Source organism: Pararge aegeria, chromosome 12 (assembly GCF_905163445.1).
Source record: "Pararge aegeria chromosome 12, ilParAegt1.1, whole genome shotgun sequence".
Taxonomy (NCBI): domain Eukaryota; kingdom Metazoa; phylum Arthropoda; class Insecta; order Lepidoptera; family Nymphalidae; genus Pararge; species Pararge aegeria.
In genome coordinates, this window is record NC_053191.1 from 5,614,379 (window position 1) to 5,640,528 (window position 26,150).

At 35.1% G+C, this 26,150-nt stretch overlaps 2 protein-coding genes across 3 annotated transcripts; one reads left to right on the plus strand and one right to left on the minus strand.

Moving 5' to 3' along the window:
• Positions 1 to 533: 533 nt before the first annotated feature.
• On the minus strand, positions 534 to 7,433 carry LOC120627986 (luciferin 4-monooxygenase-like). 2 transcript variants are annotated; one of them, XM_039896141.1, is made up of 12 exons: positions 7,310 to 7,433; positions 5,543 to 5,691; positions 4,847 to 5,054; positions 4,571 to 4,769; positions 3,994 to 4,116; positions 3,606 to 3,780; positions 3,384 to 3,524; positions 2,623 to 2,748; positions 2,357 to 2,440; positions 1,344 to 1,490; positions 1,074 to 1,239; positions 534 to 825 (listed from the first exon to the last, which is right to left on the minus strand). In XM_039896141.1, the coding sequence occupies exons 2-12, from the start codon at positions 5,687 to 5,689 to the stop codon at positions 698 to 700; spliced, it is 1,644 nt and encodes a 547-aa protein (XP_039752075.1). In that variant the 5' UTR covers positions 5,690 to 5,691; positions 7,310 to 7,433; the 3' UTR covers positions 534 to 697. The 2 variants fall into 2 exon arrangements, with proteins under 2 accessions (XP_039752075.1, XP_039752076.1); XM_039896142.1 differs by lacking the exon at positions 2,623 to 2,748.
• A 10,309-nt stretch (positions 7,434 to 17,742) lies between these two features.
• LOC120628236 (fatty acid-binding protein, muscle-like) lies at positions 17,743 to 26,055 on the plus strand. The gene is made up of 4 exons (XM_039896505.1): positions 17,743 to 17,930; positions 22,779 to 22,948; positions 24,570 to 24,680; positions 25,904 to 26,055. Exons 1-4 carry the CDS (start codon positions 17,858 to 17,860, stop codon positions 25,961 to 25,963), a joined length of 414 nt encoding a protein of 137 aa, XP_039752439.1. The 5' UTR covers positions 17,743 to 17,857; the 3' UTR covers positions 25,964 to 26,055.
• The last annotated feature ends 95 nt before the right edge of the window (positions 26,056 to 26,150 follow it).

A 26,150-nucleotide genomic window follows, 5' to 3' on the forward strand; every position in this document is an offset into this window, starting at 1 on the left:
CAAACGGATTACTGGCGTCACGTATAGATCGCCGGTGTCATTTTCGTTCAGATTTCTCCATTTCACTTGAATAATAAGAGCCCCAGAAAGCACGAGAAATGTTTTTTTCGACTTTAATTCGTTGACAGAATTTTAAACCCACGTCTAAGGACGGGGATAAAATTGTCTCTTTAAAATGTCAAAAAAGGATAGTTTTTCCCCTTTCATTTCTTCCCATGCTATGGGCGGGGGAAATATATCCACGAGAAATGTCAAACGGGGATAAATTTATCCTCTCCCCTGTTGCCGTGCTCTGGCAAGGGGAAAAGATAATTATATCCCTTGATAGAGGATATAATCGGGGGATAAAATTTATATCTCCTGCCCGTGCTAGCCCTGCTGGTCCATCTTGGTGGACTACGGCCTTCTCAGTGTGGGAAGAGGCCCGTTCCCTGTAGTGGGCTGGTAATAGGTTGTTATGATGACTGTCGATAAGCTGCAGAATTTGCGGAAATAAAACAATAAACTCTTTCATATTATGTACCGACGTTATTTAATTCAAAACTTTTATCATTAGGTGAAATAAATTCAAGATTCTTCCAATCTCAAGAAAAATCTCCAAATAAAAATTAGGATATCTTGGTGATACCTTTTTACTTATGGTAATCTGTAGTATAAATAAATAATTATTTCTTGCTTATTTTTTCCTCTGTCTCTGTTATTCTTTCTTAAGAGTCTTAGCCCATTCTTTTAATTTCATCCTGTCAACTTTCGAAGTCGAAGTCGTAGGAAATTCATTGACGAATATCACACCACCTCTTAATTGTTTCGAGTCGCTCAGTGATTCTGTAAATAAGAGGTTTGATTCGGCTAAGCATTTGTTTTTTTGGTTTGTTTACACTACAAAATAAATTGCTTACAATTTTATAACCTTAGTATTTAAATGAATTTATATAATCGTTTTTTTTATATAATCTGGCCATAAGAGCGTTGAAATAACGTTAAATTTATCAATTTAACGTTGCCTTTTGTGTTATCAACGCTCTCTTATTTAATAATTATCCCAACATGGTATATAAACGTAAATACTTTACTTTTAACGAAATCCTTTATTTCTTGTGCCGTTACATTGTACCCTTCTTGTAGAATAACCAATGCAACAGGCAGATCACCACATTCAGCATCAGGTATACCGGTCACGGCTACATCTAGCACACCCGGGTGTTTTATAATCACAGACTCTATTTCTATTGGAGACACCTGGAATGTGATTTAAGAGCCGCTGACGTTAAAATCAATTAAATTAAATAATAAATACAAATCGTTTCGTACCACATCATCATTATAATGACTATATGTTATACCTGATGATTCCTGTATTTAAGAAGCATTTTTATGCGGTCATAGAAATAGTACTTGTGATATTCATTTCTGTAGAGTATGTCTCCAGATTTCAACCACCCGTCTTCATCGAAAGCTGCTGCGGTCATTTCAGGGTTGTTGTAATAACCCTGTAATAAAAACATCAATATTTTGGTTAAAGTATTGGTACGAAACAAAAGCTCTCCGACATTTTGCTGTGTGGTTTAAATGACTTAGTCTCATCACCTAAGCTTTCGCTATCATTTAAACTTTCGGTATAACCATGAGACTTCGGTAGACTCTGTAATGAGGCTGCGGAGACGCCGCTGCACTTAATCTGTTCCTGCCCCGCGCTTATGCATAAACGCAGGACTCTTTTGGGGGAGTATATAATACAAACAGAGGATGCTAAATTTCTTCCAGCAAGGAAAGTTCTGCTATTCCTGGCGGCGACCAATGCCTGCTGGGAGATCTAGACAGCGGCGTCACAATAGATCGTAGGTCAACGTGACACCAGGGACCAGGCGAACCTGAGTCGCATGCAGAAGAAGAAGATAACCATTAACTAATTCATTCAATGTTTTGAGACAATTGATAAAACCAAATCGACTTTTCCAGGTTGATCTACTTAATAATAGGTAAGTACCGAATTGTCTTTCTTCTTTTACGAGAATACAATCACTACTAGTCTATTAGAAACGAATTTTATGTTTTTTTTTTAATTTACTGCAGGTTAGCCCTTGACTGCAATCTCACCGGTTGGTAAGTGATGATTCAGTCCAAGATGTTAGCGAGCTAATCTGTTAGGGAGTATGGGCGTCATAATCGGTTCCTACGCGACATCGCACCGGAAAACTATATCGCATAGCGACTCGGCCAAAGCCTCCCACCAGACCAGACCAGAGAAAATTCAGGATCTCCTACTAAAATTCACAGCGCTCACCGTTGCGCCAGAGAAGTCGTCAAAATGAATGTATTTATGTATTTTACAACAGACAAATTTTTATATTCTCACCTGAAATATAGTTGGTCCTTTTAGCCGCAATTCCCCGGGCACGTTAGGTTTATATATTTCTTCATTAGTTATAGGATCTACTAGCTAAAAATTAAATTAATTAAGTAATTACAATTCTATTAATTTTCAATTCAAATATCATTTTGGTATTCAATGATGACAGAATGTAAGACAATTCAATAAATGTTTCATGTAAAAGTCAGTCACTGCCCAAGTCAAATGAAGCAGTTAAAGCGTGCGATGATAAGAATAAGTTTAATATTTACTTTGTACTGCAATAGTGGTATTGGTGAACCAACTGAACCTAAAGGAGAATAGCCTGGATCCAAAACTATACCTGTTGCTTCAGTTAAACCATAACCTATTCTTATTAGCAATTTTGGATTGATTTTCTAAAACAAAATAAAAATTATTTAATATTATAATAATAAATGTTTTCTTTAAACTATGCGTCTATGCGTATTTCATCAATACATCTATCAGAAGGCAAGTCGCTGGATACAAGCAGCGTAAAACTTTGTAGTTTGGAAATTCTCACAAAAAAACTTATGCTATCCATCGGTTACAATTATGATCAATAGCCTATGGCAGTTCACTGCTGCACTAAAGGTATCTCCCAACGGGAGGATTTGCCTATAATCCGCAATAAGTACCGCTAAGATGTGGAATGCTCACCGGCAACGGTGTTTCCTGCCACGTATAACTTGATAACCTTTAAAGCAAGAGTGCATAGGCTTTTCTAGGCAAGCGTGCTCCAACCTAGACCTCATCTTTGCTTCTAACTAAAAAAAAAAACAAAATCACCACGCTGGGTAGACGGATTGGTGATCGCAGTAGATTATAGTAGAAGCACAGAAGACGCTGCTGTCTTTTTCCTGTTATATTCACTAAAGTGGGGGGTTGGTGACAACTGTATTCTGATTTGAATTATTGCGTACATTTATCAAAATAGATCGTCTGTAGCGGAGACCTCATGATGGTATCATATTACTAAGTATATCCAGTCTCCGATAGCTAAAATTCTCACCTGCAGTTCTTCTATGAGTTCTTTAGCCACCGCGCTGCCGCCTATCAAGATGTACTGAAGAGAAGAAAAATCACATGTCTCCCGCTCGCTAGGTTTTAGCAACTTTGTCAAAAACGTGGGGCTCATAATTGTGTAATTTGGCTGAAAATTGGGATTTATTGCAATAACAAATTAGAATGCATCAACTTCATAAGATTACTATTTAAGTCAAAAAAAAGTCACCCTATACTTATTAATCAATGAATAAACGTGTTCTGATGTCGTTTCGGATGAAGTTTGCAGTCTTGTAAATCTCAATATAGGTCCCAATAAAAATGGAAAAGTTGATGATAACCATTGTATAGGAGAAACTACTAGAGCCATGTTCACTGGTGTTGGAAACTTTGTACAGCAATTCCTGAAAAAAATTATGGTGTCTTAATAGTTTAGTTCATTAATCAAATTGGTTGGATCAATGGTCTCTATTAATTTATCGCGAAATAATTTTTAACTGTTGTTTCTTTGAATAGTCAAATTCGTATGAGATAATTTGATATTTTAAGGTGTTAACCACACTAACGTTTGAGAAATTTTCGTATTAATATTAATAATAAGTTGTAATAATATTTACATTGTAATTGGAAATCCCACTATTATGTTTTTATGACTGAGTACTGCTGTTTTCGGGAGCCCGGTTGAGCCACTTGTCGTCATTAAAAATGCGTGTGTTTCTACAGGATCAAACTCAGCTGGTCTGAAATCATCACACTACTACTACAGAACTTATTTTGTCATTAAGATCAAACTCTTCAGCTCAGCAACCGTCATCTTCGTCTATACGCATGGGGTTTTATTTGTCCTTCATTAATTCTGGCCCCAATCATCTTTCTATACTTGCCTCATTAAATATATCCTGAGTTTTCATATACTTTTGTGATCAAAAGTTTAATTTAACATTAATGCTTTAAAAACAAAGCAACGTGTTTTCCCAACTATCTTTTATTCTAATCATAATCCCCATATTAATAATGAAGAATAAAAATTGTGATCACAACATTATGCATTGTAAATGATAAAATTATCTACTGAACACCTAATAATATATAAATACAAATCTTCTTCAAGGTGAAAATAATTATTACAAATCCTCTCTACGAGCAGGCTTATAAAATAACTATTATTAAAGATTGTGCATATTTTGTTCTTACGTGAAGCCTTTAACAGTTGTATCGCCGCCATATTCGTCAAGAAGTTTCGAGAAACTCAAACAATCCTCATTTTCGTCAAATGATATAATATGAGCAGATATTTTAAGCGTATTTAACGCCTGTTTAACATTTTGAACTTTTAAACTTTGACAGAAGACTATTTTGGGATCACAACACCTGAATGTGTCTTCAAGTTCGTCTGAAATAGTTTAAGAAGTTATTATATAATTTATAACAACATGTTAATTAGTTTTCTTAAGTATATTTAACACTTACTAACTCCTAAAGCCATATCTACTCCAGCAACCTTTATTCCGAGGAACAAGGAAGCGTACATTGGTATCACTAGGTTGATATGGTTTGGTGCCATAATGACTATCACATCTTGGTATTTGAGGCCAAGGTTTCTAAAGGCTGTTGCACAACGTATAGATCGTTCAAGTGCGGATTTGAACGTATCTTTCTCATCAGTTGCCCCGTCTATCTGTGGAGCAGAAAAAAACTTTTACATTAAAATATTTAGGTATGAACTTAAATTTTTTCTTTAAAGTAAATAATTTAGTCATAAACTGATAGTGGTCGATGCCCTAGAAGGACTTGTAAAGTCAACCTCTCCTGACGATGCTCCTAACGGTGTTGGAGCGAAACGTGCGTAGAGAGTACATTGACGAAGATCTGTTTGGTGTGGAGTATAAATAAAGATTGAAAAAATTACACCGTACAGATTCTCCTGCTTTTCGCGGAGTATAGCAAATTAAGCTTCATTTTCATAGTGCTCTAGGATGGCCCAGTCGTATGGTTATTTTGAAAAGTTTGTCAAAAGCGTAAGTATAGATTTTAATTTATGCAAATAGTTTTTTTTTCAGCTCTCCTGTGGTCTTGATCAATTTTAGTTCTCCAAACTCCAACTGACACTTTTTTCTGTATATTTTGCTAGACTATGACAAAAATATTCAGCATTTATAGTAATACCTGCAATACGTGATCGGGTGCATCCTTCAAACTGTGTAATAATATTTTTCCCAAATGATATCTGTCGCTTGGTATGCCAGTTTCAGCTACGATTTTGTAACATATTTCTTGTATATACCAAAAAATTGCGTCTGATGATGGACCCATTTCTGTTGCAGGTAAAATTTGAATTAAAAACTACTTAAACACTAATATATATTATAATAATCTTACAGAGATATTTCAACCAATAGCTGAGCGGAATAAATTAGTGATAAGTGACGTCCTATACGACGACGACGACGATAATGTAACTCAATGGTTAGAACAATATATATTTATTTTATTACCTGCTCGAGGGCTTCCCAGGGCTTTTTTGCTCTAAAGTTTATAGAAGCCTTTTAATCGATCAAAGTATCTAAGTAATTTTTTAATATCGAACATCGAATTAAATCCAAAGCCGCTCAGCCAGATAGTATTTAGGGATAATAACATAACCTTTCCTATAGAAATTACGCTCTTTCCAGGATAAATTAAAGTACCTAGCCTATATTTCCAAAATCTATATCTATGGAAATAACCATATTTATCCGTTTCTCTGTTGCTACGTGATCAAAAAATAAACCAACAAACACGCTTTCACATCTATCTATCTATACCAAAAGTTAAGCTGAAGAATAAGTTATAGGCAAGTCGACTCGGGACGGGGTGATGAATATTTTGTGGAATAACGTAAGAAACATTTTGTAGTAAACTTATCAGAACTTGAACGCGTGTGACCGCTAGTCTTTAATATCTAATAATAAAGTGATTATGTCAGCCAATTATCGACTCGGTTTATAAGAATCATAATCAAAACTCTCACTATTTTCAATTGTCTACTTCAATATGACAATTTTAAAAAATCTGACATCCTCTGCAATTTTGGTTTTGGCAGTTCTGCTCTGTTACCACGCGTCACCTGATGGTTAATTTGAATGCAATGACAGTATTAGTACACTTTTTATGACCAGCCGTAATGTGTCAATTATTTGTCAACTTACGAGATCAAATGAAACATTTACTTTATAAAGTTTGGTAGCTAAGTAATTGTTAATAAGATTGTTACTGGTTGTACGTATAGAGATATCGTTAACTTATATAATGTTGCAGCCACATTATACCGCGATTATTTGCCGCATTGTCGCGATAAAACGCTGTGATGGCTGCAATTTACCGGCCGCATCGCGAAGTTTTCTCGACTTTGCGTCAAGAAGATGGAGTTCTTGGCAACACGTATGACAACGCGAATTTATGCGCTATGACGTTAATGTGACCATAGCAGAACCGTGTATCATGCAGTATAGCGTATAGCAGTAGCCAGTAGCGTAGCGTATATAGCATAGGAGATAAAACAAGATAGCTAGTTAAAGTTACAAGATTAAAAACGTTAAGGCAGGTTACCGGACCTAATTTTTTTTCTGGATATCCGAGCTACCTGCAATCAGTTGAACCAACAATAATCAGAATTGATGCGATGGCCAGATTTATTTGAATTGCTCCATTGATCACCTTTAAAATGGTCTCCCCCATATTATCCACGAAACAGTTGTTCCGTTGAGGGTCTTTTGACATGACCTTCTACCCCTGTCTTATCTTTTTGGGCGTTGTTGCATATCTAATCTTTGACAGTGGGTATTCAAAAAGTTATATTAAAATGTAAGGACAAGTAATATACTTTTATAAAATTGCATTTTAATAAACCTTAGAGAATAGGATTAATGTTATTTAATTAAAAAATTGACTTACCGGCACAAAGCAAATTAAAAATTAACTATATTAAAGCACTGTCTGACCTTAACACTAACTGACTTAATAAAGTTGAGGAAGATTTATAATCGGACCTCATTAAAATTTTATTAACAAGCTTAAATATGACTGGTTGAACCTACTGATAAGAAATAACTGATATACGCAAACTTGTTTTTGTTGCAAATTTTATTGTAAGGCCAACGAGAGCAAGTTCTCTCGGTCAAGGCTTTAACCCTATTATAGGCAAGATATTTTTTTATAAATGTTCAGTTTACTTTACATATTAGATATTGGCTATGTCAGAAACATTAACGAAATGAATGAATGAATACACTTTTATTGAACACCTAAGAAAAAAAGTAGTCACAGAGATATAAATACAGAGCAAGAGAGTACAATTTGGTGGCCTTATCGCTACATAGCGATTTCTTCCTGGCAACCAAAGGCGTGAAAGGAAAAAATATAGAAAAAAGAGGTAGGTGGTGCAATCAATAAGATTTAAAAATTATACAAATATATGTAATAAGTATAACAAAAAAAATATTACATCCTTACATATAAAATGGGCGTTTTGCAAAGAAGGTCGAAGCAAATAAAGTTATTTTTTTTTAATGTTACAGGTTTATTTAATCAAAGTATGAACCATTGCAATCATATGCACTTTTGCCATCTCATAAGTAGTTAATTGATCCCTTTATAAAAAAAAATCGGAAATCGATAGAATCTTTGAAAGCCCTTTGGACTGCCCCATCGAAGTTGAATATTTTCGCTTGCCAGAAGTTATCCAAATTTAGAAAAAAATTATAATCTAGTGGAGCAAGGTCCGAGGAGAACGGTGGACTTCTTAGACATTCCAATTGAAGCTCCTCTAATTTGGTAGCTGCCTCTTGTGTAGTGTGTGGTCTAGCGTTGCCCTGAAGCAGAAGTGGCCTAAAGCGATTGACCAGTCTCGGTTATTTAACAGTTAGCTTTGCCATCATGGTTTGCAGTTAGACAATAGACATCCGTCGTAATCGTCTGGCCAGAGTTAAGAAAGCTGTAGTGAACAACAACGGAACTAGGCCACGAAACGCTCACAAGTAATTTATTTTCAGTCAATTTTGGGGTAGGATTTGGCTGGTTCGCCGGAGTTCAGCCATTGAGACGAGTGTTTCCGATTATCGTATAGGATCCACTCTTCGATCACAGTGATTCGATTTAAAACCCTTTCATTATTGTACTGTGTCTGAGTAAATGAACACATCAGTCGACGCGCTTTTGTCGTTTTGCTGCTCTCAATTCATGATATACCAACGGTCAAGCTTTTTCACCTTCTAAATTTGCTTCAAGTGGATTAACACTGTTTTATCACTAGCACCGCCACCGACAGCTAGCTCGGACGTGGTTTGCGATGGATCCGCTACCAAATTCAATTCTCATTCTCATTATTTTGTAAACTGAGTGAAGCAAAGGAAAAACTAAAAGAGGAAAACACAAAGAATTAAGGTTTTAGAACACAAAAGCATGAGTAAATAGCTGTTTTTTTTTTTTTTTTAATATATAGACAAGTGCTTGACTGCAATCACACCTGATGGTAAATGATGATGCAGCCTAAGATGAAGAGCGCTTGCCTAGAAGATGCCTATTCATTCTTGATTTGAAGTTACCCAGATTATAGGTATCAGGGAAGACGGAAGATGGGAGGACATTCCAGGCCTTTGCGGTGCGGATCAGAAAGGAAGAAGCAAAACGCTTCGTACGTGTTGATGGTATTTCAACCACGTAACGGTGCAGATTCTTTCGGTGCCTCGCAGTTCGATGGTAGAAAGGAGATGGTTTGACCAAATCGAATAGCTCCTGAGCACACTCTCCGAAATGGCCTACGCTAAGCTGTAAAAATTAGAAATTGGAATTCCTAACCTAAGAAGAGATATATTGTGATTGAAGTGGCTAGTACGACAAAACGCCAATTTGATATGTAAGCACTTAATAAAACAACAACAAAATACAAAAAAAAATTCAACATATTTAATTTTCGACGTATAGCATATTGTATATGTAAATGCAAATTGCTATTTTTATTGGAATTACGCTATCAAAAGTTTGTATTATAAACCACACTTAAGAATGTACAGGGGAAAATTATAACATTCCTTTATTAAAACAAAACTTTGTTCTATATTGATATATCTAATATTATGAAAAAAGTAAATGGTGTGTGCAATTCAAAGACGTGAAACTTTTTTAAAGTAGCCTACAAAAGATCAACATAGATCGAGAGATCGTGAGTATCAGTAGTATTAAGATAAATGTAACGTTGTTTATTGTTATTATCAAGCTTTAAATTATTTAAAATTTTAATGTAAAGTCCTACCATAGTATGCAATAGTTTTCGGTTTCCATGATAACTGACATAGTTCTATCTCTTGCTCTCCCATACATTTATGAGTTTCTTGCTTTATCGTGACACATTTGCGTTTCATCGAGTTCCAAGTCACAACGATCCTAAAGAAGTTTCACTACAAAAATTTGAAAATCATCTATCGTCTTGAAGGCAAAGGCACTGCGCCTGCGTCAAGACTATAGATGAGTCATGCTTTATGGTCACGATGTCAAGTAGCTGTTACCATGATGGTAGAAACCAACGGTGTGCTCGCAATTCAGCCTGGTAGAGGATCTACAGCTCCCATGCTAGCTACCTATTTAATCTTTTGTAATTTAGATGTGAAATCGTCTTGGTTTTTTTGTATTTTTGCAGTATCACAATACTTTTGTTGCGTATTTGCCGTACGAAGTTAGGTATTTGCCGCAGTGACCTATTTGATGTCTAACCATTTAACTTTATATTTTGCATTCGTTAGAAATGACCTGAGCAAAAAATCCACGGCTTTCTTGTTCTGTCTACTGTCCGGTTTTTATTTATTTATTTATTTAATAAATAAATAAATAAAAACCGGATAGTAGGTTTGCTGGTTTTGGCTATCTGACGTAGTTTGATCTGTACCTAAAGGGTCAGGGTAACATGGGTTTGATACTTTATAACTTGAATTAATGTTTAAGTCAATTAATTACTGATGAACAAATAGTTTTTAATCAAATTGTATCTTCATCACTGTCCAATAATAAATCAAGATCCTTATAATATAGAATAGTAAGAGAATAGTTTTAAAAGTAAATTTAATAATATTTAAACTTTAGTATGTCCATAGTAATGTTCTGTTGTCTAAAATATATCATTGACTTCATTGCGGGTCGTATTAACATTGCTACGTGAAATTGCTATTGAAAAATCATATCGCGTATCATAATTTCAACGCATTTTCAAAAGGAGGAGTTAAGTAATGCAGAAAACATAAACAATTATGATTGTTCACCGAATCCCATAGGAAAAAGGTTTCGTTTCTGCACGATGCTTCTCCATACCTCCATCAATCTCCCTTGGAATATAAATAATAAGACGTTTTTCATTACATATGAGTTATCCTTAGATAAATAAAATATTTAACAATACTTTGTTACATCATCAGGCCTATTTACTTCATGCTGCTACAATGTAGATTTATGACCATTCAAATATTGGTGGGTGCATAAATAAGTTGTAATTTACTTGGATTGGCGCGGGCGTTAGGTTGGAATTTAAATTAGATAATAGCTATCCGTTTCTACTTTGAACTTTGAACTACTAAAAGTCTATTTAAAACAGTAAATCTCTTTCAAGTTTTTTTGTTTTTTTTAATTATATTTAATCTATATAAAGACAGGCTGAACTTTCGTATCTTGTTAATATGGATTTAAGTAGGATAATCCTGTGAGAGATAAATAGCAATCGTGGACAACTGCAATTTTAGAATGTTTCTTTTATGTTTCAAATCTCAAATAAATTGGCGAGTATACAGAATTCTTTTTCGGCGGAATCTTAAAGCAAGAAGCTTTAACCGGGGAATTATCTACTGCCGCCATGCTTATTTCTACGGCCAAGCAGCAAATCAATCGTGTGTTCCGCAGGGTGATTACGTATCTCGCGACAGGCGTAAATCTGGCAATCACTGCTGTCAAACGTCTCTTTTGTTTATTTATTGTATGGAAAAGTGACGTTTGACAGCTGGTTTACGCCTGTCGCATTGCTGTCGCGAGATACGTAATCACCTTGCCGGTCTGAAGGACGTTGTTGCCGGTGTAATTACAGGCACATGAGGTTTAACACCTACGCCTCGGGTTGATGGCGGTTGATGGCGCCTCGGATTGAGGTACGATACTTTGACTTTGACTTTGACTTTGATGTAAACAGGACACTTTCTAACATTTTCTACTAGGATCTGTAAGTACCTTGCAATCCCTGCGGCATGTCGGCCTATACAACGTGTAACCGAATTACGAAATAATGTTGAAGGATGCATAAGTATATTTCATAAGGAATCACCTTGTAAAAATATTAAATCAAAAGAAGCATAACTATTTATTTTTGTATTATTATGTGTTTACTTATGACAACCCTATTGAAGATTAAAGGCGCATAGTACCTACGCTACGCGATGTTAGGGCTGCATCAAATTTATTTCATTAAAAACTATGGCAGTTTTTTTCTCAAATCTATGAGGTTTTCGGTTTCAAAGATCAGTTTTAGAGACAGTACATAATGTACCTCTAAAGCCTGCGAAATATTATTTCGGTTTTCATTTAAACGTTGAATATAGGCGATGGGTTTGCAATTATCATCAGGTGGGCTTGGTTCTTAAATATAACTATAAATTCTATAGACGACGCCGTATAAAATATGTGGACCCAGCTTAAGGTTAACTACCGCTTTATGGCGACGAATAATTATACCTACCCATTAAACTGATACTTGGCAAGTACTTAAGTAAGTTTAATTACCGTTGTACCTGCTGTGACAGTGTTGTGACTCTTTCTGAAGGCTCAGGCCTTGCCATTCAATCATCAATTTAATAAAATACTTTTAAAATTATATTCAATCCATCCAAAATGGCAACCATACAAGTTTCCTCAGATATTTACTAGATGGTGCTATAAAATACACATTAATATTTTTCTTTTTTTAAGTAAAGTCCACCCAGATAAATTTAATAACAAAATTGTAGAGCCGTTTCTAGAGACCAAAAAAAAAAAATTATCCATATCCAGATATTTTTATTATATCATTGCATGATTTGCTTGTTTTAATCAGTAATATAAAATAATAACAATGTCATAAAAAAAACATTAAATAGTTAATACCGTATAAAGACCGAGCTGTGACCTTTGTATGTACCTAAGGCTAAGCAAGGTACATGAGCATTATTTTTACTATGGTTGTACTTACCTTTTAGCTATTATATAAGCTTTTTGATATAGTAAATAAAATATTGTAGTTTGAGAGTTTTTTGTGACAGAGCCCGTCCAGGGAAATATTACCTATTTCCTTATTTATTTCTGCCGCTAAGCATCATTGTTGCAATGGTCTGTTACGGTGTGAAAGGCGTGGTTGCTGGTGTTATTACAGCCAAATGAGGCTTTACACCTTTTGTTTTTATTGACGGGGAGGAAATCTTCTTAAAATATACCCGATTCTCTGCGGGAGAATTTGGGTTATGTGGGATTTCTACTCCACTAAAACCCCCACGTTAGCCAGCCTCAGTACATATTGGGAGGCTCCGGGATCTCCTAGGAACGCTCCGGTGCCTCCCTTGCACAACACTTGTAGCTCGTCCCGGGATGATTGATGATTCCCGACTTCATGTAGGTACATCACTTTGAGGTAAGACAACACAGGTTGCTTTGCTTTAGTATTTAGCAAATGACTGTCTTCCAGGTTAAGAAGAGGTGATGACGTGACTGCTAGTCCCCGTCAGATCATTCTCGACCCTGATGTCCCTTCGTCTGGGACTATTGAGGCATAACAATTAACACCTACGCCTTAGGTAAATGGACACGAGTCGCACTTTGTAGGATGTGTACCTCGCATGCCCTACGAAGTGTTGCTTTGTTTATAAGCGATAGTTTTCCACTAACCTTCAAAAAAAAAAAAAGGATAATAATGTATTTACTCAAGAATTTAGCGAAGAAAACGTTCCAAAGTTTTCGCATAATAAACATGACTGTCATCAGAGCATTCCCAACTTTCAGCCAATGCAACAGATTGTAAACAAATCAAAGTAGCTTTCCCTAACCTAAACCAACATACTACAACACCAACAAACTACTCCGCCTGGATAGAAGTAAACTTAGGAAGGTGGTACTCATAACAGGGCATAGCTCCTTAAAGGGCTGTCAGTGACACCTATAATGGAAAGATGTCTGATCTTTCCATTATAGGTGTCACCGACATCCCTCTATGTAGAGCATGTATGGAGGCAGATGAAACACCTACGCACGTGATGCTGGAGTGTGCGGGCGTGACAGAGCAACGCGAGATCTTTCGAGATCCCCAGCCACTATCCCGGAAGTCCTCAGCAACCGGCATGCGAGGCTTCTGGAATGAGCTTGGATGGCTGGAGTAGCTACGTGCGGAAACTTCCCAGAGAGAAGAGAATGACTGTCATCGACATTTTGTGAGCTCTAGGATGTTCTAGAACCCGCAGGCACGACTTGGTGCCACAGTCGCAAGAGTTGTTCAATTGTAACTAGTCGTACTTACAGAGTTCTGTAGCCTTAGTACAAGATTGGCTCGCTTTACTCGAAGAGTCGTTGTCAAGGATAGAAATTCCCGAACATCGGAGTACAATTTATCTCATTGTCGTTGGATTTAAGCTCAAATTTGCCTACAGTTCTCTAGCACGGACTTTTGACAGTAGCCTGAGTACAAGATTTACTCTTTCGGAAGTGAGGAGTCGTTTTAGAGTATTACTTTGATTCGTCAAAGGAAAATGGACCTAACATTGATGTCTTTAGAGTCGCAAACCCCTTTTACAAACGGAAAAAAAATCGAAAGAACTGGATTTGCGACTCTAAAACAAGTGGTATTGGATACAGAGTTTAATATGCGAAAACGACTCCTCGATTGCGAGCGAGCAAAATATGTTATAGGTACTAAGACAACTTAAGTACAATTCGTATACAGTGTAGCGACCTATAAGTTCATGCAATATTTTAACATAAATAAAACGGGCACTCAATTACCGATATTATTTCTACCGACCGACTAAAATCGAATTTCGACTTGTAACTTCGACTTTAACCATCAAATTTCGTCAAAACGTTTTTTTTTTTTGCACTTCAAATGTAATTAAGAGATAACGAAAGAAACTTCTTAGCATGGAGCAGTAAATTAATTACCTACCACAAATCAGTGCATTCGTTTAGTAACCTGTAATCATCATATCAACCAATTGACGTCAACGACGACATAGGTCTTTAGTAGGGAATTCCACATAGGCACCACAGTCATGTTTCGCTTCGGTCCAGCGGCTCCCGCGACTCGTTTGATGTCGTCTGTCATGTCTGCCCACCGTGTCGGGAGTCTACGAACGCTGTTGCCATTCAAGCAGCTTGGGACCCAACGTACATCGGTTATTCGAGCTATGTGCCCCGCCCGTTGCCACTTCAGCTTCGCGACTCTTTGAGCTTTGTCGGTAACTGGTTCTTCTACGGATCTCCTCATTCCTGATTTGATCACTATGAGACTTCTTATGAGATACATAGCCAGCGACCACTTTTCGGAACCATAAAGCGACTGTTTGAAGTTATTTATGCCACTGTTATACAACACATGCATAAATAACTATAAATACATTGACATTATACATTGAGTTATAAAAATAAGAATGTGAGGTTACCGCGTTCAAAAGCCAAACTCCATACGCATAATAATATATGTATAGAAGTATTCATAGATCATATCATGATATATTATGTTTATGTATAGTTAGATAGATAGATAGATAAATTCTTTATTGCACACAATTTATAATATAAATTGAAAACATAAATACAAGAAGAATAACAATGCGCAAAGGCGGTCTTATCGCTTTAAGCGATCTCCTCCAGACAACCCTTAATGAAAGAAGAACAGGAGTATGGAAACGGGATAGTGCAATTTTAAAAATATATAACATAAACTACATCTACTATATATAACAATAATACATAAACAGCTAATACAAATACAAATAATACAGAAATAAATACATACACATATAAACATATATACAAATATATATATATATATATATATATATATATATATATATATAAATATAAATATACACAAATACATACAGAGCAAATATATTAGTTTATGACTCCGTAGATAAATAATATTCTTTTAAACGACTTTTGAAGATGCTTAATGATTTAGACTGTCTTATGTCTCTTGGCAATCCATTCCAGAGTATAACCACCTTGACTGTAAAAGAATTTCCATACGCATGCGAGTGACTGGCAGGAACATGCAACCTGTTGTCATCCTTAGCCCTCAAATAGCACTGAACATTGCTACCAAGAAAGTTGAATCGCTCTTTTAAATATGGTGGCGTCTGAGGATAAAATAAAATAGAATATAAAAGACAAAGAGCGTGCAAGTTCCTACGTGATCGAATTGGTAGCCAGTTTAACCGAGAACGATACTCGGACACATGATCAAACTTACGTATAGTTATTGTTATTACCCACGTAAGTTTATCGACGACGGCGTGCGCAAGATAGTATCATTGGACACCACATCTTTGGTACCTATCTACTTAGGAGTATATTTTTACCTACAGTATATTCATATATTAATGGTAAATAAGTTAAAAGTTTAAGAATAATGGTTTAAAAAAAAAAAATAGTTGGAAAATCCAAAAGTGCACGCCTCATAATCTCAATCATAACAATAATTCAGATTATTTGTAAATAATAATCAAACTACATCTAATTAGGTATACCGTGAAAAGTAATTCCTCAAAATACTGAAGCCTATAAAAAACCACCACACGTGACCGAGTGACCACAAGATACGGGATCCGCACATACAGAAACACGGACGTCCAAGACATAACTTTTTTAAACAATTTTTTAATTAGTCTAAATAATAAAAAAAGATTTAAAAATATCATGAGTGTTAATAATATTTTCTCAACATTTGTCTATTTATATTTACTTATAAAAGCAATAAAGAATAAAAAAAGTGACATTTTAAGTAGGAGAATTAATCTATGTGCGTAAACTTACAGCCCATCAATACACGCCTCATAAGCGAAGCGTTGATTAATTTTCACTATGACAAAATAACTAATACATCTTTAGTTTATAAATGCAGAAACACTTCACGCCCATAGTTTTCGAGTAGGTATCATGAAGGTCACTTAAAAATTGGGAATTGCGTTTATACCTTATTAGATAATGATGGTAATTGGGTTGGGCACCCTGTTTGTACAATAAATCTAAAAACTAAGTACTAGCAGTCCTTACTTATTCTGTTCATAATGTTCTTCTTATATTGCTCTTTTAGCTTTTAGTGATTATAATGTTACCCGAAGTATAGAAGAATAAATTGAGAACTGTCAATTTAGATAAGGTACTTCAGATAATAATATATTACAGAATTGTCCACAATGAATTTAAATTTGGGTGAGAAACATTATGTTAATGACTAATATAACATGAGGTATCTTTGCAACGTCTAAGTCTTATACAATACTGAAGTGTATCTATCAAAAATGCACCGATATTTACCTATATCCACCGTCACAAATTTTATGAACATTGGCTGTGAAACAAATCATTTCAATCATTATTTCTTGAAAACTATTTAATAATTAAATAAGAATTGTTGGGGTCTCCACATTACATAACTAGATGGCGCTACAAAAATCCTGCATCGCGCTAGCGAAGTGTTCACTAAGAATGAATATATACAACTTCCAAAAAAGAATGTTCGGACCTCGGTCCCCGAGCACGATCACCCGCCCCCGCAGAGGAAGATCTTCCTATTGTTACGGTCGAGCGTATCACCATAGCCCCCGTACAAGAATTATTAGCACATTTCTTAAAATGCTTATCAATTTAAGAAAATATCTGGCACATATGAAGCTACAGTTATCAAAAGATCAATCTTTTGATGGCCGATTGGCGCAGTGGGCAGCGACCCTGCTTTCTGAGTCCAAGGCCGTGCGTTCGATTCCAACAACTGGAAAATGTTTATGTGATGAACATAAATGTTTCTCAGTGTGTGGGTGTTATCTGTATATTATAAGTATTTATGTATATTATTCGTAAAAATATTCGTCAGTCATCTTAGTGCCCATAACACAAGCTACGCTTACTTTGGGGCTAGATGGCGATGTGTGTATACTTATTTATTTATTTTAATCATTTACCCTCTTTAGAAATTAGTGTAATAATTGTAGAACAATAAGCTAAACCTACATTTCTTATTAATATAATTTGCATAATTGAACTTCTGTGCTGTAAGACGCGACCTGTTATCGAGCTAAGATTCTAATTGCAAATTCTGCCTGCATTGATTTATTAAATTAGTATTTCCTTATTTTGTAAAGCCGTAGGATTGGTGTTGTTTATATTATAAGCTATATCGTGCTCGGTCGCCTAGTATTACTGACGTGTGCAGTGTACTCCTTAATAGGTGCGATGGAAAAATATCTCGGAAAGAAGTATAAGTTGAAAACATCAGACAACTTTGAGGAATATCTAAAATTTATAGGTGAGCTTTATTTTTTATTAATATTGTGCACTACGCTGTTATTTATATCAGACTTCAAAATATAGGAAAAAAACCATTAAATTTATGTCTACTTGAGTATTTTGAAGTTGGGTGGGCATGAGAAATATGCCTAATGAGAAAGTATTTATTGAACTAAGTTTTCAGTACGTAAACAATTTGGAAGTATGTTTCCAAAATCATCTAAGTAGAAATGATTACCCAAGCAAAATTAATTATTCCGACGTTATGTCACGTTTATTAACAGGGTTTATATTGTTAAATTTGTTTAAATTAAATCAACGACAAACTTTTCAAAAGTGTTTATGATATACCTATTTGAAAAAAGAAGTCTTGAATTTATTATGTTTACTTTACCTAGTTGCATTACATTACATTGTATCAGTAAGTGCTTATCGAAGTTGGATCAATATCTTTTCAAATTCGTATATTATTACTATCTACTTTTTATCTATAGTGATATGTTCTATTACTAATAATTATGTGTCTATACTCGCGAGACGTTCACACAAACAAATAAACAGATAACCAGTGCATTTTTAATAATGGCATCTTTAACCTGTTTAACCAACCTGCCCAAACCTGTTACGTGTATAAACTTGCTCTAGGATTTTTTTTTTTAGTTTTCTAGGTTTTCTATTAGAATATATATATATATCATTAGCTGACCTCAGCACCATCTGTCGGGCTGATTTGTCGTATTGATTGAATTGATTGATCTAAATCATCCAGGGTGCCACCCAAACGCATACCGAAAAATTCATTCAAATCGGTCCAGCCGTTTAGGAGGAGTTCAGTGACATACACACGCACACAAGAATTATATATATAAAGATATATATAATGATTATGCGTAATTTTATAATAATACGTTTTTTGATAATAGACAATAATATACAACGCGATTTGGTTATAAACTAAGCCGATAGGTTGTTATGGTATCCATCATACATGCTAATATTATAATTGTGCGAGTGTCTGTTTGTTTGTTACCTACCTATGTTCAGTACAACTGTTGAACCGTTCTTGTAGAAATTTGGCACACATGTAGCTTGCTTCCTGGAGTTGGACATGGGATAATATTTATCCCGGAAAAGCTGCTTGTAAAAGATAACCGTTAATTAAAGTCCGTTTTGCACAAATCAGTAAAATTTTCACAATGGAAAAAAATGTCAAATTGACCTTTAACAAAATTTTAATTACGTTTTTTTAGTTATTTTTTACAATTTTGGGATAATATGAAAAAGTACTAAACTTTTTTATTACTAATCTAAACCGGGTGCTTCACTTCTGTAAGTATGTCAAAACACTTTAGTAAAAATATAAAATTTAATTCATTATGAATACGAAAATTCGTAGAATGCATCAAAAATTTGCATACTGAAATCGAAACCGGTCATGCCACGATCTTTATATATTAAAACTGGTTTAAGAGTCATACTACTGACTTTTATATTAATAACGTTTCCTGGCCTTATAATTTCATATTTTAAACATAATTGGTAAGATTTATTTTACTGACTTGCAGTGTTTTGATGTTTTAAAACTACTCTACGATTGTCAGCGTGTATACCTTTTACTAAGGCTTTCAAAGGTCTTTCGTCACCGCCTAAAAACAGAGAAACACTTCGTAGGGTATGCAAAGAACACGACCTACAAATTGGCACCCTGGGTACTTACCTAACATACTAGTATATATGAAGTCTGTCATCGTTTTTTTACCCGATTATACAACGTGTAGCCGAATCACGAAATAATGTTGAAGTATACTTCAAAAGGAATCACCCTGTAAAAATATTGAATCAAAAGAAGCATATTTTTTTTCCATACAAAAGAATTCATAACATTCTAAGTGTTGAACAAGTTGTTGACAGCCCTATTGAAGATAAAAGACCGACACGCTCATAGTAACTACGCTACGCAACGCAAACCTAAAAAACTCAAAATCTATAAGGTTGTCGGTTTCACAGATAAGTCTCAGAGACTGTACATAATGTACCTCTAAACCCTGTGAGGTATTATTTCGGTTTTCACGTTATATATTAAACGTCTAAATTATGATGCTAGGTTCTAATATTAAACGCAAATATTTACACGCCAAAAATAGGCAAATAGGTGCTAAACAGCAATACGAGAATAAACTAAAGATATGGGTGATATAATCACGACATCTTACGATAAAGAAATTGAAGGAACCAACAACCGTTCGGATGCACTAAGAATTCCGTAACGACGGTAGTAACGAATTTTAAGACATGTCTTAGTATTCTGAGTAGACCATCTCGTAGTGCAAGTCTAAGGTAAAGATCTAATGGAAATATTATCTAGATTACTCACAACATAAACAGGTGTTCTTACGTAAATTAAATGCATAGCGTAATTCAATATAGGCTATTGGCCTTGTTCACATGAACGCGCCTGATTTCCACATAAAGGTATGTATCGGTCGCGTCACGTAAAAAGAACGCTGATGGCCTGCGCACACGCCATGTGCCTTTTATACATTGCTGATGCATTATTGCAGCATCAAGTAATAAAAGCCACTTTGTAAGAGATGATACGATCTAAGATGGTATCGGGATACCCTGTTAGGAGTAGGTATGGCAGTCATAGTAAACCCATATCCCTAATCGGTTTCTCTACGGTATAATATTGGAACGCTATAATGCTTGGCGGCAAGTTTATGTAAACTAGCCCCGGCCGAAGGCTCCCACGTGGTAAACAAAGGCCAAGAGTAATGTCATAACGTCAGGTAATGTGTACGGTGTAATTAATAAATAATTTACTTAAAGATAAAATCATAATTGATAAATTAGTTAAGTATGTGTTGTGGTTAGCGTGGTGAATAAAAACAGTTGGAATTGCGAAAAACATTCATTAACACATAGCCATAAGGTGGAATTTAGCTTGACTGTACTATGTTTAGGTACAGTAGAACATTTCCTCATCATAAGGTGTGCAACCTCTGTATCAGTATGTAGTTACCTAATCTATTTTTGTGTGACTGTTCCAACGTTGCAACAATTTCAAATACGTATTTTTTAAATTGGTATACGTACCAATTTCAATGAAACTTTCAGGGAATCTCCGGATTGACCTGGTGAGTAATCCTGTAAAGTTTGGTGACGATAGGAGCACTCCTATTTTTGAACTGTCAAAGTGTCAAATACAGCTTTTATTTACTTTGATGATATTCTATTGTTGGGTGTACATGGGTGTAGATAATGATCTTCGCCCGCTCGATAAGAGAATAGAAGATAATGAATACGGAGAGAAATGAATGATTGAATATATTATGAGACTTAAATTAAAAATTTAATGATGTAAGTTTACTGTTTAATATAAAATAATAAAGCAAAATCTAGCCCGGCGAAGCGGGCTGGGTACGCTAGTAATAAAAAAAAAAATCCTGTGCCATTTTTTCACACACGGCGGAAGTGTAACCTCTGAAAAGTAGCCTACGAGAGACTGGGGTGGATGTAGAGTATCAGAACTATTAGGATAAATTTAAGGTTTATTATTTAGTTACCATGGTGACTAGAATAGGTAAAAAAATGTATAATGTTTTCTATCTCACTCTGTCCTATACATTTATGTGTGTGTTTCTTTATCTAGATATTATTCGGTTTCCTTGGTGGCTTAAATAGGAAAAAATAAGACAAAATAGTATGTATATTTCTGTCTCATTCTTTGCCGGCTTCATCTTACACATTTTTGTATTTGTGTCTCTTACCTGTCGTTTTTTCCGTTGCATCCAGATTGAAATCACAACGATTCTAAAGAAGTTTCACTTCAAAAAGCCTTTTATTTCTTGTAACTTACATTTACATACCTAAGCTAGTTTAATATTAGTATTTTAGTTTTATGTGTACTTAAATTAATTGTTAGAAATGTTAGCCTATTACAAGAACCCCAGATTTGGTAAAGGCCTCCTCCAACGATGTCCATTTTGCTATGTCCTTTGCTAAGTGAGCCCAGTTTGGGTCGGCTATATTTTTAATATACTATTAATTAACACTATAACGGAATATAAGAAAAAAGAGTTTCTCTTGTAGATCGTAAAATAATAAACAATTAATGAGTTTACATTGACCTAATAGGAATCACGTTATTGAGTAAGAAGGCCAGTCTGTAACGAACTGTAGGTTTAAAATGTGATATTTACATTTTTATTTACACAGTAGATATATTTTCTTAAAGCGTAATAATATGTAATTAAATAAATTGCTGAAATAAACAAAAATGATTACCATAAATAATCTCTAGTTTTTGTAATGGTAGGGATCCAATACGTATAGTTAAGCTTTCAAGGTCTTTGTAGACATTTCCTCTATAACAATGTATCTACTTAATTGGCTTGATGATTTCTAGTGGCATTAAAATAAATGTAGAGCAACTATGAGAGTAAATACCTACTTAAAAAAAATCGAGGGCAATAGACTAAAAAATAAAAGTTTAATATTTGAAACGATATCAAATTACAATTCGAATTTGTTTGTATGTATAGATAACAATAAATAAATATATTACAGACAATACAACTACTACTTAGCGAAAAGGCCGCCTTTTGTATCCTGCTTCATTCTTCATGTGTTTGTTCTTTTTTTTCGTTTTTCTGAGTGGTGTACAAATAAATAGTATAAATAAATAAATACATAGGTACATCGCCATCTAGCCCTAAAATAAACGTAGTCTGTTTTATTGGTACCTACTAAATATTTTTTTTATAAATAATATAATGGGGAGTTAATTGTCTCCTTACCATGCTAGCCGTGCTGGGGGGGTTTTTATTGTTTTTTTTTTGCTTAATTTGTCTATTGTTAATTTCAGAGGTGGGTTTGCTATCGCGGAAATTGGTGATGGCGTTATCCCCCGAAAGTATCCTGACGAAGAACCAAGATGGGTCGTACTCCTTAACCATGACAACTCCGATACGAAAAGTAGTCATCACCTTCAAACTAGACGAAGAGTTCAATGAAAACCGACCAGATGGAATTAAGGTGCGAGGAATACAAAACTGTTGATCCAAAAAAATAATATGAAATACCTACCTTAGAATTACCAACGCAGCAACGTTCGCGTTTTTCTGTTTTTTCTTAAATGTTGCGGGAAATGTTAATTTTTCCTGGATAAAAAGCAGCAATCCAGGGTATTATCCGTCTCCATTTCAAATTCCAATCAATTTGGTTTAGTTGTCTTAGCGTGGAAGAATAACAAACATCCATCCTTCCATCCAACCTTACAAACTTTCACTTCACTTTTTGCATTTATAATATTAGTAGGATGTTTTGTTTATTATAAAAGGTGAATGTTGTTCTGTTCTTTTGAAAACATTCCTTATCGACAAGGGCCGGAAAAGTTTCTTAATTTCCGATTCCGGCTGGTGGCAACTTTATTACCTTTTTGACGGTTTCTACCAACATTCGCATTTATAATACTATTAAGTTTGATAGAATTTATTTATAGCAAACATCTATCCGCGACATCTATTCTCGAATAGAATTAGTAGTTTTTTAAAATAGCACATCCCTACTAATATTATAAATGTGAATGTAAGTTAATTTGTTACGCTTTCACGCAAAAACTACTTAACCGATCCTCATGAAACTTTGTACACATATTCTTGGAAGTGTTAGAGGTAATATAGGATACTATTTATCCCGACATTAAGCTCGGTTCCTTTGGGAGAGGGGATTTTACACCATAACTCCGACAAATTATAACCGATTTAAATAATTATTTTTGTACTATAGAGGTTATAATATGTATTTAATTTTGCCCAAGTTTTGTGTAGATCTGATGAATGTGGTTGGAGATAGAGGCTTAGCGATACTGAAAACTTTAATTTTTTTAGAACTACAAATAAATTGAATGCCACATCAAAAAACAAGATCAAACGCAGACGAAGTCGCGGGCAACAGCTAGTTATATACTATATGAAAGACCCTCAAGTTGCGATAACGAGTAGGCACAAGTTTCCTAGGATTCCATTATTGAATATTTCGGTAGCAGTAGGTAGAGTGTTTTGTGACAGGGCTCGTTCGGGGGAGGTACAGGTCCACCAAAGCAATCCCTTCAAAGTTCCGGTCCAAAGGGCTTTTTTGCCGGTGTAATCACAGGCACGTGAGGCTGAACACCTTCGCCTAAGGATGATGGACACAGAGTGTCACGTTGCAGAACGTGTTCCTTGCATGCCCTAATAATTGTTTCCCCTTTTTTTGCATAGTTCAATGAAAATTATTTTTCTCTTAACACCAGGGGGCATATGTTTTGTCCGTTAATTATGACTATATAAAAGATATAAATACAACGTGTAAATGAAAACTGAAACAATTTTAGGTACATTATGTACTATCTCTGAGACTTATCTGTGAAACCGAAAACCTAATAGTTTTCGAGTAAACCAATGCGATAGTTTCTACTGAAATAAATCAGATACAGCCCTAACATAGCATGCAAAATTAAAATCATGTGACTCCTGTCACTTTATTAGGTACGCGTCGCGTAGCGTAGGTACTATGCGCGTGTCGGTCTTTTATCTTCAATAGGGTTGTCATAAGTAAACACTTTGTATGTTTTGAATTGGTTTGTATAGAAAACCGATTGATTTATGATTTTCAGGTTAAGTCATTAATGCACGTGGAAGGCAATCTCCTTGTACAGACTCAAATAGAAGATAACGGCAGAAAATCAAAACATATAAGAGAATTTACCGACAAATCACTGATCGTGGTAAGAATGAACTTTAATCGCATAAAGATTATCTAAGTATTCACGCAAACAGTACAGGCAATAATATTATAATTAAAAACAAGTTAAGAAATCAGTGAATCCATGATACTATTTTATACTCAACAACTTAAAATTAAGAAATTGAGGAATAATTTATCATCGTGAACATCAGATCTGCAAACGGCCTTCTTGGTAACTGTCTCGTTAGTAGCAGTTGTAGTTAGCATGTTTAACAACGAATCGCGTGGCCCCAGGTTTGAATCATAGGTACGCCAAAGTTGTTAGGTGTAGTCAAGAATTCTCAGTACTAACCCGGAGTTACGAAATAGTAAGCAAGTTCTGCCGTCGGACCCATCACTAATTTTAAGTAAGCAGTTGAGACGCGGCGGTGTGGCTCTTAGTTTATCTGATCCATCTACAGCCATTTTTGTGTTCGAGCTTTTATCGCATTAACTATTTAATATATATTTCAATACATATTTCCAGTCTCTGCAAGAGTGTTGACATTTGAGTTTCACTGGATACCATGAACGTAGTGTTGGCATATCGGAGTCGGTTTCGGATCTCCGATACTGATAATATCATTCCAATCTTAGAGCAGAATGTACCTTCTAACTATAAGCGTTAAAAATCAACGGGGAGACTAAGCAACCCAGTGCTACACCTTTTGCAAATGAGACATGTGACGACGTGATTTGATTCACCTTCACTGTGTTGCTTTGGTAGAGAGTGCAATAATGCATTACATTAATTGAAAGTATTAATATTCATTGCAATACTTTTAATTATTAATTTAAAGTATATTATAGTCCAGGGCTCCTCAACCTTTGCGCCGCGGCACCGGGGTTTTGTGGAGAGTACAGAGGCGCACGCTGCAAAGCGCTCCTTCTGTATTTCAAAAAAATTATAAATATTTTTTGTTTTGATAGCCTTTGTTCAACGGTGTCACGGCTGGTCCCAAAATTTGAAAAATTGTGCGAAAATCACCAAGCACAGCCAACCCTTTGTTGGGGTAGAATTACTTTACTTTATTCTCTGTTAAAATGTATTATTTGTGATGTTTTTTTTTATTTTTTGATCCTATCGGCCTATCGATTTCAACGAGCTAGGTTAGAGTGCGGACTAGCTAGTGTAAAATGTCTTAACTTGTAAGTGCGCCGCTGGCGCAATAAGGTTGGGAACCCCTGATATAGTCACTGCAAATGTTTAACTTTCTGTTTCAGACAACAACAGCTGAAGGTTGGGATGGAAAATGTGTAAGGATATACGAATTAGTAGAATAATTTAATAATATAAATAACTTATTGTATTAATGTTAATTAAGGAAATTATTTCTTTAGTTTTGTTTGAGTAAAGCATATTGTTTTTATAATTATATACTTCTTTTTTTTCTTTAAGCAGTAAACCCTGCCAGTAGTCGCAACCCAGTAGTCGAAAACCCTGTGCACGCACAGGGTATGCATAAAGCAG